The sequence below is a fragment of the Aquarana catesbeiana genome, linkage group LG01 (assembly GCF_042186555.1).
Source record: "Aquarana catesbeiana isolate 2022-GZ linkage group LG01, ASM4218655v1, whole genome shotgun sequence".
NCBI lineage: Eukaryota > Metazoa > Chordata > Amphibia > Anura > Ranidae > Aquarana > Aquarana catesbeiana.
In genome coordinates this window covers 797,808,829-797,825,496 of record NC_133324.1, presented here as the reverse complement: position 1 = coordinate 797,825,496, position 16,668 = coordinate 797,808,829, and the positions used below count along the sequence as shown (strand labels likewise).

The 16,668-nt window shown below is 42.8% G+C and overlaps 1 protein-coding gene across 23 annotated transcripts in view; it reads left to right on the top strand.

Moving 5' to 3' along the window:
• Nucleotides 1–16,668, top strand: part of SORBS2 (sorbin and SH3 domain containing 2) — a 497,996-nt gene that overhangs the window by 254,282 nt on the left and 227,046 nt on the right. For all 23 annotated transcript variants that reach the window (XM_073607478.1, XM_073607469.1, XM_073607523.1 and 20 more), the window contains one exon: nucleotides 9,891–9,940. In XM_073607478.1, the coding sequence (XP_073463579.1) occupies nucleotides 9,931–9,940 (10 nt within the window). In that variant the 5' untranslated portion in view covers nucleotides 9,891–9,930. The remainder of the gene's footprint in view (nucleotides 1–9,890; nucleotides 9,941–16,668) is intronic.

Below are 16,668 nucleotides of genomic sequence, written 5' to 3'. Positions count from 1 at the left end.
CAGTATAGTTGCGCTGCCCCATTGATTTCAAGGGGCAGGAGCGGTGAAGGAGCGTTGTATACACTGCTCCGAAGATGCTGCTAGCAGGACTTTTTTTCCCGTCCTGCAAGCGCAACGCTCCAGTGTGAAAGCTCTCGGGGCTTTCACACTGGAGACACAGCAGCGGCTGTTTTGGGTCGGTTTGCAGGCGCTATTGTCTGCCCCAGTGTGAAAGGGGCCTTAGAATATGATATGTTTGATGATGATCACTAGCTGTTCAGGAGAGAGGTCGTTCAGCAAATTGGCACTGATAAAGATGGTCCATGAAAGGCTAAGTGCTCTATGTCTACTGGCTATTGAGAACAGTGTCCTCATGATGATACAGATTGAGTTAGGCAGCCCATAGATTATGCAATTTTCTTTCCTTCCATCATGGGTGGAGCTAAAGAAAAACACTTGATTTCCCCATCAACAGTCAGCATTAGGTGAATGCCTCCCACAGTGCTTTTGTGTTCTGCCAGTGGATGGGGCACAGGGAGCCTTTATTGCCAGCAGATATAGCTGCCGGCAGTAATCGCATGTAAAAAATCTGACAGGCTGGTTGTATGGAAGTCGAAAGATGGACCAGCCTGCCCATAGATGGTCTGCTGAACCGGCTGAGCTTATGGGCCAGCTTAAAGTGTTACTAAACCTGCAACAGCAAAATCAGTCTGTAGATGCAGTAAAGCATGCTTGTTATATTCACTGTGGAACCTAAGGAGTTAATCCTGTGCATTGTGTAAAAAAGCTGTTTGATCCAGTTTTCTCTATACCTCCCCTTCTTTCACAGTCCCAAATCCATCTCCTGTTAGTACAGAGTCTTTGGAGTCACTCTGCACATGCTGAGTTTGGTGTGTATTGCTAGAGAGGTTTTTTTTTTTTTCTTGGGAGTGTGCATGTGATCGACACAGGGCCAATCAGCACTGTCCAGACAGAGGGTCAGGGGTCCTGCAGCCTCATAGGACAGTCAGAGGAGAATGAAAACTCCTCCTACAAGCTTCAACCAGTACTCGGCCAGACACTGATAGAAGTCACAAGACTGCTATATACTGCTGATAAGAAAAGGTATTTAGCAGTTTATATTTACTAAAATAATTCCATTTCCATGTTCTGTGTACTGTGGGATACCAGATATAGTGAATGCAGGGTCCTGGGTTTAGTAACACTTTAAGTTAAAGATTTTGCAGATGCTAAGTCCAGGAAGAAAGACTTTTTGTAAATACTGTAGTGTGATGCATAACTGTGATGTATGACTTGCCAGTTTCAATTACCTGTGTAAAGTGTATTCTTACAGGCAATAAAATTGAGGAGAAAAAATAAAATTCTTCTTTGAAAGCTAACCTATATTTTTTAGAACAAATGTTGTTTCAGTTTGTTTCTGTTCACATCTTTATTTGTCATAATTTAAAGGGTTACTAAAGCCTTTTTTTTTAAATGACAGACGTGTCATACTTACCTCCGCTGTGCAGTTCGTTTTGCACAGAGCGGCCCCGATCTTCCTCTTCTGGGGTCCGCCCAGCGGCTCTAGTAGCATCAGAGAAGCGATCTCCTATGGAACACCCATGCAGGCATGGTCCCGAGTCCTGCTTCTGTGTCTATTGGCATAGAAAGCGGGACTCCGCCACGCCCCCGTCACCATCATCATCATTGGATTTGATTGACAGCAGCGGGAGCCAATGGCTGCTCTGCTATCAATCTATCCAGTCAGGACACGAGACACCACCTAGAGCTGGTGTGCTCATCCCCGGGGAGAAGAAAATCGGGTTCAGGTAAGTAAAATGGGGGCACCGGGGGGCTTCAGCACTACAGAAGGTTTTTCACCTTAATGCATAGAATGCATTAAGGTGGAAAACCACAACCCTATTAATTTCTGTGTTGAGGGGTCACCCTTAACTTGAAGTGCCTAGGCCCCCCAAGGTCTAAAATCCAGCACTGTATGGGGCCACCAGCTCTTGACATTGCATATTATTATTATTATTAATAACCAGGATTTATATAGCACCAACAGTTGGCGCATAACTGGGTGAATGTTGTGTAACTTTAATCTGAAAACGAATACATTCTGCAGCTAGGTTCCTTTGTTCAATTAGCAAATTGCTGCAAATACATGGGCTTTATTGGTATCCGCTGGTTCAGTTATTGGTGAGGGATTCATATTATTGATTACATATAGCAGCAATTTAAATTTTTTTTCTTGAAATTTCGATTTACTTTTGACTAAAATACCATTTTAGTTTTAGTTGTATTTTAGTCATCCGAATTTTGTCGTGTTTTAGTCTACTAAAAAGCGATGTATACACCGCTCCTAAAGCGCCAATGCCCATTGAAATCACTGGGCAGCGCCACTGAAGTGCCTGCAAAGCGATTCGGCAGCTGCACTACATGGGCGCTTTTAACCCTTTATTCGGCCGCTAGAGGGGGTTAAAAGTGCCCCGCTAGCCGCCAAAAAGCTTGGCTAAATTGACAGTAAAGCGCCGCTAATACTAACAACGCTGTACCGCCGATGCCCACACTGCCTCGGTGTGAAAGTGCCCTAATGTACACAGTTCTCTGGACAGTCATCTAGGAGCCCTGTAATGCATACATTGCTCTGGACAGTGGTCTGAGAAGGCCTGTAATGCATACAGTGCTCTGGACAGTGGTCTGAGGAGGCCTGTAATGCATACAGTGCTCTGGACGGTGGTCTGAGGAGGCCTGTAATGCATACAGTGCTCTGGACGGTGGTCTGAGGAGGCCTGTAATGCATACATTGCTCTGGACGGTGGTCTGAGGAGGCCTGTAATGCATACAGTGCTCTGTACGGTGGTCTGAGGAGGCCTGTAATGCATACAGTGCTCTGGACGGTGGTCTGAGGAGGCCTGTAATGCATACAGTGCTCTGGACTGTGGTCTGAGGAGGCCTGTAATGCATACAGTGCTCTGGACGGTGGTCTGAGGAGGCCTGTAATGCATACAGTGCTCTGGACTGTGGTCTGAGGAGGCCTGTAATGCATACAGTGCTCTGGACAATGGTCTGAGTAGGCCTGTAATGCATACAGTGCTCTGGACAGTGGTCTGAGGAGGCCTGTAATGCATACAGTGCTATGGACGGTGGTCTGGGGACAAATATATTTTCATCAACAAAATGAACACTGTATAGCAGTTTTTAGAGCACATACTGTATATTTGGACTAAATTAAAGTATTTTTACATTTTCATTAAGTTTATTAAAGGAAACCCCCCTGGTTGAAATCCAGGTGTTTTCTAACAGGGTAGGTGAACTTTTTGAGCCCTAGCATTGATTGGTGAGTGTCTATGAGGAAGTGTGATGTAATGGTCTCGGTGAACAGTTACATTTTTGTTATGTGGTAAGACCTATCTTTAGCCGCTATGTAGACCATTTCTCCTAGGATGAGGCCCACACAGCACTTCTTGTTACCATTTAAAAAAAAAAACCTGAGAGAATGAAAAGACTCCAGTCAGAGAAGTGAGAGAAGTAAGCACAGATGACCTGAATTTGTTATGGGGGATTAGGAGCCACCTAGCATTTAAATAAAGACTCCAAGTAAGTGATTTGTGTTTGTCTACTGTAATATGGTGGTCTTCCCCTAATGAAATATGAGCTCTGGTAGGTCACAAAGATTGTGACAATAATTCCCTGTGTTAGCAAACACACAAGTAGAGAAGGATAGAGCACTGTAACCTGTTTGCAGTTGTCAAAAGAGAAGAGGTCCTAAGTTTTGGTATAAAGACGAGGAAGTAAAGTTCTGGCATCTGTTCACAAATGGCAGTGTGGTCACACAAGTGGGAGCACAGCTGCAGGTGCACTCAGAGGACAAGGGTAATAAGTGCATCAGACCATCACCCTTTAGCCACTAAAGGGTCTATTCGACACAAAATTCATCCAACTTTCACCCAGAATTCACGCATTTGGTGAAATGTGTATTATACTATATAGTGAGAGCATTGTGAATCCTTAGAAGCATATCCTTTTCATTTCTTGTGTAGGTAGGTTTTGTCTCGAGGGCTTGGTGTCTGACACATGTGTTGTATGTGCTTTATGATTTTTCCTCTCCTGCAAACTGTAGTGATATAGTATGTAGTGTAGTAGTATGTAGTGATTTGTTTTAAGTAAGACCACATAAGTATCTACACTAGTATTTTCTAACAGGGTCAACAACTACTGAATTGAGCAGATATATGTTGCACTACGGTTTTGGCCATTTTACTTCTCAGTGGCAGGTCACATTTGCAGAGAAGATAGTAAGTAGGAAAAAGGCCATTTGCCATGCCAGCCCAACCATTGGTCATATGCATAATTCAGTAATCTTTGGCTGTAATATATTTTTTATATCACAGAAAAATGAAACTAATATGGCTGAGAGCTCAAACACATTTGGAGAAAATAACTTTTAAGAAAATTGCATCTGATGTCTAAGCCCCTAATTTCCATTTGGCTCACAGCTCGTCCCTTTACTGCCTTTCTATGTACTTGGCTCAGGGTATTATTTCCTTTGGAATCCTGGGTCTCTGCTTAAACAAGCACTTCTGTGTTCTTATACTATGTCATGAATTTTCTACTTCTATTTAAAGTAAAATTATAGACAGCATATGGCTGGGAAATGTTCCTGCATGTTTTTTTTTTTTTGTTGCTGTGATGATCAACAGGTAAAGATGTTGCTTATTTCTCAGTTGAAATGTGGCCAAGTAATACAGGCTCTAACAGTTCTATATGTTGATTTTTGGCTACACGGGAGAAATCCACTTGGCTCTAAAGTGAAGGAAATTATACGCAGCAATTAATTGCTACATCTAACATTAAAAACGATTTCAACAGTATTCTGCGAGGTTCTTCATATAATGCCACAGTATTTATCTGTTTAGAAGAACATTAAAACCATTTCATATAGATTTAGTTTTGAAGGTAAATAATCTGATTAATTTATGCTCAAGTAGAATCTCTCAATGCCTTCTAAGGTAGGTAGGATGTCTGTTGTCCAGCACGTGTTGGAAAGGTATGAATGACCCCAACAGACATACTTGAGGCACAAGAACCAGACAAAGTCTTTATAAGCCAGAATTGTATTTTTCATAGCTCATTGTCCATTGTGTAAATGAACTAATGCTATATATCACTGCCTATTAAACACTTGTTTCATGAAGGGTTGGTAAAGTAGAGCCACAATTGCTTTTGTTCATTTATTGTCCTATTTGAAAGGCGTACCTTCATTTTCTTCCCTCTGGATTAGCTGTGGGTATAGGATTGGGTATATGGGATTGTATGATATTTTTTATTTTATTTATTTATTTATGGATGAACTAGATGGACTTGTGTCTTTTTTTCAACCTGACTAACTATGTAACTATGAATTCACTCAAAAGTGAGGGAAACCCCTTTTCACCAGAACAAATGTCCTCATTGGAATATTTCCCTCTATTTCTGTTATGGCAACAAATTTTTGCATTTTATTAATGAATATTTTCAGAAACCCCAAAAAGCTGTTTCATTTATTGTAGTGAGACTGGCTTATAAATAGCCTAAGATAGTAAGATAAAGTATTGACAGAAGCCATGTCATATGGCACATGGTTTGTGGGTCTAAGGATTTGATTGGGATATTATCAAAAGAAACAATTAATTAGATTTCACTGGCATTTACTTAAAGAATATGTGAACCCTTACCTTGTAAACCAACCCATTCAGTTTAAAATAGAAGGCAAACATTTGTATGTGTGTATATACACGCATCGGCCACTTTATTAGGTTCAATTGTTTGGTAACACAAATTGCTAATCGGCTAATCACATGGCAGCAAAAAGTGCATTTAGGCATCTAGATGTGGTGAAGACGACTTGCTGAAGTTCAAACCAAGCATCAGAATGACGAAGAAAGGGGATTTAATTGACTTTGAGCGTGGCATGGTTATTGGTGTCAGACTGGCTGGTCTGAGTATTTGAAAAACTGCTGATCTACTGGGATTTTCATGCACAACCATCTCTAAGGTTTACAGAGAATGGTCCGAAAAAGAGAAAATATCCAGTGTGCAGCAGTTGTGTGGACGAACATGTCTTGTTGATGTCAGGGGTCAAAGGAGAATGGGCAGACTGGTTTGAGATGATAGAAAGGCAACACTAACTCAAATAACTGCTCGTTACAACCAAGGTATGAAGAATAACATCTCTGAATGCACAACACATCAAAACCTTGAAGCAGATGGGCTTCAGCAGCAGAAGACCACACCGGGTGCCACTCCTGTCAGCTAAGAATAGGAAACTGAGGCTACAATTCAGAGACTCACAAAAATTGGACAGTAGAAGATTGGAAAAACGTTGCCTGATCTGATGAGTCTCTATCTCAGCTGTGCCGTTCATATGGTAGGGTCAGAATTTGATCGTAAACAACACGAAAGCATGGATCCATCCTGCCTTGTATCAATGGTTCAAAGGCTGGTGGTGTTGGTGTAATGGTGTGGGGGATATTTTCTTTGACACACTTTGAGCCCCTTAGTACCAATTGAGCATCATGTACGCGTCACGGCCTACCTGAGTATTATTACTGACCTTGTCCATCCCTTTATGACTACAATGTACCCATCTTCTGATGGCTACTTCCAGCAGGATAATGCACCATATCACAAAGCTCAGATCATCTCAAACTGGTTTCTTGAACATGACAATGAGTTCCCTGTTCTCCAATGGCCTCCATGGTCACCAGATCTCAATCCAATAGATCACCTTTGGGATGAGGTAGAACGGGAGATTTGCATCATGGATGTTCTGCCAACAAACCTGCAGCAACTGCGTGATGCTATCATGTCAACATGGACCAAAACCTCCTGAGGAATGTTTCCAAAACCTTGTTGAATCTATTCCACAAGGAATTAAGGCAGTTCTGAAGGTAAAAGGGGGTCCAACCCAGTACTAGTAAGGTGTACCTAATAAAGTGGCCAGTGAGTGTGTGTGTGTGTGTGTATATGTATGTGTGTGTGTGTGTGTGTGTGTGTGTGTATGTATGTATATATATATATATATATATATATATATATATATATATATATATATATATACACATATATACACTTTTTTTCTATACGCGAGAACCTCTCAGCTGCATATGGGGGTGGATACTGCAAGGGAGTGTGTCAGTAGTAGGGATGAGCCAAACACCCCCCTGTTCGGTTCGCACCAGAACATGCGAACAGGAAAAAATTTTGTTCGAACACGCGAACACCGTTAAAGTCTATGGGACACGAACATGAATAGTCAAAAGTGCTAATTTTAAAGGCTTATATGCAAGTTATTGTCATAAAAAGTGTTTGGGGACCTGGGTCCTGCCCCAGGGGACATGGATCAATGCAAAAAAAAGTTTTAAAAACGACAGTTTTTTCAGGAGCAGTGATTTTAATAATGCTTAAAGTCAAACAATAAAAGTGTAACATCCCTTTAAATTTCGTACCTGGGGGGTGTCTATAGTATGCCTATAAAGGGGCGCATGTTTCCCGTGTTTAGAACAGTCTGACAGCAAAATGACATTTCAAAGGAAAAAAGTCATTTAAAACTACTTGCGGCTATTGCATTGCCGGTCCGACAATACACATAAAAGTTCATTGATAAAAATGGCATGGGAATTCCCCACAGGGGAAAACCGAACCAAAAATGACATGGGGGTCCCCCTAAATTCCATACCAGGCCCTTCAGGTCTGGTATGGATTTTAAGGGGAACCCCGTGGCAAAATAAAAAAAAAAAAACGCGTGGGGTCCCCCCAAAAATCCATACCAGACCCTTATCCGAACACGCAACCTGGCAGGCCGTAGGAAAAGAGGGGGGGACGAGAGAGTGCCCCCCCTCCTGAACCGTACCAGGCCACATGCCCTCAACATTGGGAGGGTGCTTTGGGGTAGCCCCCCAAAACACCTTGTCCCCATGTTGATGAGGACAAGGGCCTCATCCCCACAACCCTGGCCGGTGGTTGTGGGGGTCTGCGGGCGGGGGGCTTATCGGAATCTGGAAGCCCTCTTTAACGAGGGGACCCCCAGATCCCGGCCCCCCCTGTGTGAAATGGTAAGGGGGTACAAAAGTACCCTTACCATTTCACTAAAAAACTGTTAAAAATGACAAGAGACAGTTTTTGACAATTCCTTTATTTAAATGCTTCTTCTTTCTTCTATCTTCCTTCACCTTCTTCTTCTTCTGGTTCTTCTGGTTCTTCCTCCGGTGTTCTCGTCCAGCATCTCCTCCGCGGCGTCTTCTATCTTCTTCTCCTCGGGCCGCTCCACACCCATGGCATGGGGGGAGGCTCCCGCTCTTCTCTTCATCTTCTTCTCTTCTTCATCTTCTTCTCTTCTTCATTTTCTTCTCCGGGCCGCTCTGCACCCATGCTGGCATGGAGGGAGGCTCCTGCTGTGTGACGCGTCTCCTCTTTTGACGGTTCTTAAATAACGGGGGGGGGGCACCCGGTGACCCCGCCCCCCTCTGACGCACGGTGACTTGACAGGACTTCCCTGTGACGTCGGGGAATGCCACAGGGAAGTCCCGTCATGTATTTTTTTTTAGTTCGTAATCTATAAAATTGTAGCCCAGAGCAGTCAATTAAAGGAATTGTAATTCATTGTAATACCAATACAAGCAACAGTTATATTTGACAATCCAATAAACAAATTTGAAAATCTCTTCATGTTGTGAGTTCTGCCTGTCTGCTGTCCATATCTTTTCACAACTTCCTGGATTCCCTGCATGGTTTGCAGCTTCTCTTCTGCTGTTTCAAATTCGAATGACTACATATCCCATGGTACCTTGCAGCCTTCAAGCAACGATTCCTGTACTGACTCCGGCTAATGAAACTCCTCCTTTCAGCTCCACTGTAGTGCAGGAGGGAGGCTGTGATTGCTGTGACACCACACTTCCTACTCACAGGGCATGGTGTATACATGTTACAGAATTCCAAGAAGTAAATGTGTGGGGATCTTCACAAAGTATGTTTGCAAATGACAAACTCAATCAGATTAATAGGAGTAGGCCAGAAATAATTGAAATACAATGTGGAAATGAATATATCATTTTACATTTTGATTATATATAAGTTTTAACATTTTTTTTATATTTAAACAATTCTGTAGAAATATCTCTGATTCACAAATGACTGTATAGAGTTCCTCATCAGTATGTACCACAAATGCAACTTGCTGTACTTTACTTGGTGGTTGTAAAGACTTCAGTTTTTTTACCTTAATGCATTCTTTGCATTAAGGTAAAAAAAAATGATGTTGAGCCCCCCGTAAATACTTACCTGAGCCTGTTCTCAGTCCAGTGGTGTATACGAGCACAGCAACGCTGCTCTCTCCCTTCTCACTGGACTCTGAGAGCAGCAGAAGCCATTGGCTCCTGCTACTATCAATCAAATCCAGTGACAAGGGAGCAGGGCTGTACCTTACTGTGTTTGTCAATAGACACAGACAGCGCTGCTCAGGATTAAGATCGCATGTGTGCCACCATAGAAAGCTTCCTATGGTGGCGCATGGAGAAGAGGAGTTGCTCAGAGCGCCGGCGGAGGACCCCAGAAAAGGTGGATCAGCAATGCTCTGTGCAAAACCATTGCACAGAGCAGGTAAGTATAAATGTTTGTTTTTAAAAAAAAACAAAAAAACCTTCACAATCACTTTGAGTGGAATATGCCTAATGAACTCCACAACCCCATCAAGCTCTAAGGCTAAAGTAAAGTGCTGTAAAGCATGGCATCAATCCGTGCATATTACATTTCTCAGTATCCAGTATTTATAATGCCAATGCACTTTAACTATAAAAGCAGCAATTGATAGGAGCCATCATGTTAGGCTGTACAATTATTACAAATTGCCATGTACATTTATTTGAATTAAATATTTTCTTCATCAACAGGCAAACTGACGTCACTTTTGTGAAATCCTGCTGCATCAAGATGAATACAGGTATGATTAAACTCATTTTACACTGGATAGATACTATGTTACAGGTGGCATAATATCTGCTATATTGTCTATGAATGGCTACATCTTGCCAGTTCTCAGAGTGAACCTTTACTTTGCCTATGATGGGCAAACATGGTCACTGAACTTTCCTTCTTCACAACATCTTACATTCACCTATCCTTGCTCTCCTCTGTTCTGCTCAGGTGCTGGGAATAAAAACAAATACCCAACAATTCCAGATATAAAGGAACATATGGCTCATTTCTCTTCTTCCATGGCTCAGTGCTATCACATGGGAGTGGGGGAGTGAAGGAAAGGTGATTATATGCTACTGGGCAGGAGGGGGCGTTAAATGATCCTGTTACTTTGCCCTACATGGGCAAAGTAAATGGTAACTTCAAAACTGGTAAGCTAATCATTATTGTCTTAAATAAATTAAAATATATATATATATATATTACATATTACAGGTATTTTGCAAAGGTAAAACAACTAATGGAATAATTTTTTCTTTTCATAAAAGAAATGTAGGCTTGTTCATATTTTTATATAATGTAATGTTCACTATATTTAGTTTCACATTACTACTATATACAGTGGTGTGTTTAGGTTTTGTGCTGCCCTAGGCCTGCCTAAACTTGTGCACCACCTAATTTAAATACGATCCACCCTTTCCGGTCAATGCCATGGCCCTTCCTGTTTAAGACCCGCCCTGTCATCTGTAAACCACACCCTTTCCTCTTTAGGCCCCACCTTTTCTTCTTAGAGCTCCACCTCTTTCTCTCTGTACATTAACCACCTCCCACCCGGCCACTGCACATAAACGGCCGGGTGGTCATTTCCTTGTTCTGAGTGGACGTTCAGGAACGGACGTTCAGGAACGTCCCTCAGAGCGAGTGCTCGCAGCGTGGCCACAAGGCACGCTGCGGCTTGATCCTGTGATCATTATGATCACAGAATCCAGCTGAGCAGAGATCTGGATATGGGTGCTGTGATCGGCCCTCCTGATCACGTGACGGCTGTGTCCAATCACAGCCGTCACAATGTAAACAGAGACGCATGTCTCTGTGACAGTTCTCCCCGCCGAGCTTAGTGCAAGGGGGGGGGGACTGCAGATCTATGACAGTTGTCTGCGCGAGGATGATTTTACACAGAGAGCTGTTACAGATCACCCCACAAACAGTACACCAAGCACCACTGTCACCCCTGTCCCCATACACATGTCTGTGTCCCCATAAAACATCTGTCTGTCCCTCATCACTGCCTGCACCAAATAAACACTGATTTGGGTTATTTTTACCAAAGAAATGTAGCAGCATCATTTTTGGTCAAAATTTATCAAAAGAAATTACTTATTTGCAAAATTTTATAACAGAAACTAAGAAAAATGCTTATTTTTCTTGAAAATTTTCGGTCTTTTTTTATTTGTAGCGTAAAAAATAAAAACCCCAGCGGTGATTGAATACCACCAAAGAAAAGCTCTGTGTGAAAAAAATGATAAAAATGTAATTTGGGTACAGTGTAGCATGACCGTGCAATTGTCATTCAAAGTGTGACAGCGCTGAAAGCTAAAAATTGGTCTGGGAAGGAGGGGGGTGAAAGTGCCCAGTATTGAAGTAGTTAAAAGTGGGTACCAAGTGCAGCCTCGTCAGTGCCCATCAGTGCAGCCTTGTCAGTGCCCATCAATGCAGCCTCACCAGTGCCCATCAATGCAGCCTCACCAACATTACCAGTGCCCATCAATGCAGCCTCATCAGTGCCCGTCAAAGTAGCCCCATCAATGCCCATCAGCGCAGTGTCATTAGTGCCCATCAGTGTAGCCTTATTAGTGCCCATCAAAGCAGCCTCATCAGTGCCCATCAAAGCAGCCTCATCAGTGCCCATCAAAGCAGCCTCACCAGTGCCCATCAAAGCAGGCTCACCAGTGCCCATCAATGCAGCCTCACCAACATTACCAGTGCCCATCAGCGCAGCCTGATCAATGCCCATCAATGCAGACTTACCAGTGCCCATCAGCACAGCCTCATCAGTGCCCATCAGTACAGCCTCATCAGTGCCCAATAAGGGTCTCCAATTGCATTCTAATAATGCCAAATTATGTGGGTAGACTGCAGTTCCTATTTAAGCACCCATTCACATTGGGCTGATTTGGCATGCGATTTCACGGCAGCTTTGCCAGCAATGGCACTTTCTGAATTGGTGCGATGCCGACTTTGCGGCACCGCACTGATTCCCAAAAGTAGTTTTTGTACTACTTTTGCTGATTTCAGGTGCGACTTCAATAGACATCTGTGAATGAAGCCACACAAATGTCTATCAAGTAGCACCTGAAATCGCGCTGACCTTGCTACTTTGAAATCGCGCTACTTCAAGTGAAATAGTGTGATTTCAAAGTAGCATCATTGTGAACCAGGGCTTAGAGATACAAGTAGCTATGAAATGTTAACCACATACACAAGCAGACACTAAGGTGTTAAATGCCATTGATTCCAGGCCTGCAGATATTGAGCTGTAAAGAGTTAACCATATATGTAAGCAGCAGTGTACATGTGCCCATTGAAGCAGAGTAGTAAAGCACAGCAAGGACACAGAGGGTTCATTATCAGAGAGTCCATATTTCAGATAACAGGGAGATAGGAGAAACTAAGTCAGATAAGCCTTGTGTGAGGTTTTCAAGGAGAGACAGTGAAGAGGATCGGTATTTTCCTCTCACCCTCCAGGATATACAGACTGTAGCTGGGTCTGTCCACTGAAAACACAATCCGATCGACCCTGGAATCACAACACCGGAGAAGATGCTGACAAGTACTCTCTCCCTCCTGTCTGTGCAGAGGGGAGGGGGGAACTGTGAGCGCATGCTGTGTGTGCTCCATGTAAGAGATGCTCGGCCAGCAACCTCCGGCAATGAATAGACTGACTCTGGAGGCAGAGGGGGGGGCTTTTTTCATGTGGGGGGGGCGGTGCCGGCCGCCGCCCCCCCACAAAGTGCCGCCCTAGGCCTGGACCTTGTTGGCCTAGGCCAAAATACAGCACTGACTATATATATATATATATATATATATATACATACATTCAGTGATAATATTTTAATTAAGGAGGACATAACCCATGCTACAAAGCTAAGCTATTTTACAATGTTCCCAGCTGTCTCCAAGTTTAACTGTTATGAAAAGTTTGTTTGGGCAGAGCTAGCCAATCAGTGGCTCAGTTTGGTCAGAACTGTCGCCATTTGTCATCAGCCATGTGTATGGTAAGTATGACACAACTTTACTTAGCAGTTTAGATTGTAGGTGTGATTAAGGGATATAAAATAGTTTGCATTTATAGCATGGTTTTGATCTACTTTAGAACCTGCTTTTTCAAAATCTCGCCCCCGCTATCGAGAGAAGTATGATACACGTAAAAAATAGGGAGTCAGGTTTTTGCACCTATTTGGCTGTCACTCGTATGTTTACATGTCTGATTGAACTCAGAATGTAAGCATTCAATATTTTATTGTCAAATTTTCCTGCAGTAATATTTTTACTTAAATGTAAATAATAATGTGTGCTTATACTGCTAAAACTTGATTCAATTCAAAATCACTAATAAAAAATTTTTAAATCATACCAATAGTGAACTAAATTGAAAATAAATAAAAAGCAATAAATAATCAACGATCTTCAATAAGTGAATCAATAATGAATCAGAAATTTCACCATCCTGACGTATATCCAAATAATATATAAAATGTGCAATGTAATATTAAGGTTCATCCGTGTAAAAAGTAAATGTCAAATACCACTAACCTAATAATTAACTTCTTCACACAAATCTACAGACCCAAGCTCAATTTTGCAACTTTGACATGTCTTAGTAAAACCATACATATCACCACAACTGCGTAGTGTATCCAGGTGGATTATACCTTGTTTTTTTCAGGACAAATTGGGCTTTCTTTGGTGATGGATGTCTCCTGTTTTTTTTTTTTATTTTCAAAGAAAAACTGGGCCAAAATAGTAAAAAAAAATGTTTTTAAATGTAGCTGTATATTTCCTGCTATTATCATAATTTACCACCAAAGAACAGCCCAGAATAATTCTCCTGCTCCTGATGATTGTGGTGAAAAGTTGTTGTTTGTACCCGTAGTACAACCCAGTACAACCCAGAAAGACTAATGCGCATTTTGCATTTTTTTAATATCCTGTCTAAAACGCACAGATACCAAAAAATGTTTTTTTTTTTAAATTCTGTACAAAATATGATGACCGTGATTTTTGACCGTAACAATAACCCTGGAAACCTTGATCTTGTTGGGGTTTTTTTTGGTTTTTTTTTTAGTTTTTTTTTTCTTTATTTTAAATTATTATTAATAATAATAATATATTCCGTGCTTCACCATAAATAAACAAGTGCTCCACCACCAGCCGATTGGCGCACACACCCTGTTGGTGGACCCATATATAGTATGGCAAGAAAGTATTTAGTCAGCCACCAATTGTGCAAGTTCTCCCACTTAAAAAGATGAGAGAGGCCTGTAATTGTCATCATAGGTATACCTCAACTATAAGAGACAAAATGTGGAAATAAATCCAGACAATCACATTGTCTGATTTTTGAAAGAATTTATTTGCAAATTATGGTGGAAAATAAATATTTGGTCACCTACAAACAAGCAAGATTTCTGGCTCTCACAGACCTGTATCTTCTCTTTAAGAGGCTTCTCTGTCCTCCACTCATTACCTGTATTAATGGCACCTGTTTGAACTTGTTATCAGTATAAAAGACACCTGTCCACAACCTCAAACAGTCACACTCCAAACTCCACTATGGTGAAGACCAAAGAGCTGTCGAAGGACACCAGAAACAAAATTGCAGACCTGCACCAGGCTGGGAAGACTGAATCTGCAACAGGCAAGCAGCTTGGTGTGAAGAAATCAACTGTGGGAGCAATAACTAGAAAATGGAAGACATACAAGACCACTGATAATCTCCCTCAATCTGGGGCTCCACGCAAGATCTCACCCCATAGGGTCAAAATGATCACAAGAACCGGGAGCAAAAATCCCAGAACCACACAGGGGGACCTAGTGAATGACCTGCAGAGAGCTGGGACCAACGTAATAAAGGCTACCATCAGTAACACACTACGCCGCCAGGGACTCAGATCCTGCTTAAGCCAGTACATGTCTGGGCCCGTCTGAGGTTTGCTAGAGAGCATTTGGATGATCCAGAAGAGGATTGGGAGAATGTCATATGGGCAGATGAAACCGAAGTAGAACTGTTTGGTAGAAACACAACTCGTTGTGTTTGGAGGAGAGAGAATGCTGAGTTGCAACCAAAGAACACCATACCTACTGTGAAGCATGGGGGTGGCAACATCATACTTTGGGGCTGTTCTTCTGCAAAGGGAACAGGACGACTGATCCGTGTACATGAAAGAATGAATGGGGCTATGTATCGTGAGATTTTGAGTGCAAATCTCCTCCCATCAGCAAGGGCATTGAAGATGAAATGTGGCTGGGTCTTTCAGCATGATAATGATCCCAAACACACCGCCCGGGCAACTAAGGAGTGGCTTCGTAAGAAGCATTTTAAGGTCCTGGAGTGGCCTAGCCAGTCTCCAGATCTCGACCCCATAGAAAACCTTTGGAGGGAGTTGAAAGTCCGTGTTGTCCAGCGACCGCCTCAAAACATCACTGCTCTAGAGGAGATCTGCATGGAGGAATGTGCCAACCAGGGCCGGTACAAGGCAGGGGCGGAAGGGGCACGTGCCCTGGGTGGTACCATTTGCAATAGGGGGGGGGCGCAGCCTGCAGGCGAAGTTCTGAAAGGGCCGCCGCCTGCCACCGCCAGTGTATAAGTGAAAGTGACCCATGTTTCATAATGTCAGCGCCCAGCGGCACTGTATAATTGCGCTCTGCCTCCTGCATGATCCCTAAGTTCCGGACCTCAGCACAACTTCTCTGTGTCACAGACAGTTTACTCCCCTACGGAGGAGTCCCGTAGTCCCTGCCAGCGCCGTGACGTCACTCACAGCCGGAGGGGAGCGCAGGGAGCTGTGTCGGAGTCGGCGCGCTATTACCTCGAGGAGCTGCTGCCTGCCTGGCTGGCTGTCTCTACTAGTGTAGCTGCTGCTGGATTCTGTAGCTGAATTCTGGAGACTGGAAGGAAGCTAAGGTAGAAGATTTAGATTGCAGTGTGTGCCAGTGTTCTGACTGAACTTGTGTAAAAGTACTAAAAAAACAGATTAATAAATGGCTGGATTGGGGGAGGGGAGGAGGCTGAGGCGAAGTTAACCACTTAACAACTGGCCCATAGCCCACAACACTGTGCAAAACTCTGCAATACCCCGCAATACTCTACAATACCCCACAATACTGTTCAATATTCTGCAATGCTCTGCAATACTCCGCAATAAAGTGCAATACTCTGCAATACCCCACAATAGTGTGCAATACTCTGCAATACCCCACAATACTCTGCAATACCCCACAATACTCTGCAATACCCTGCAATACTGTGCAATACTCTGCAATACCCCACAATACTGTGCAATACTCTGCAATACCCTGAAATACTCTGCAATACCCTGAAATACTCTGCAATAATCTGCAATAGCCCACAATACTGTGCAACACCCTGAAATACTCCGCAATACTCTGCAATACCCCACAGCACTGTGCAAAACTCTGCAATACCCCACAATACTGTGCAATACTCTGCAATACCCACAATACCCCGCAATA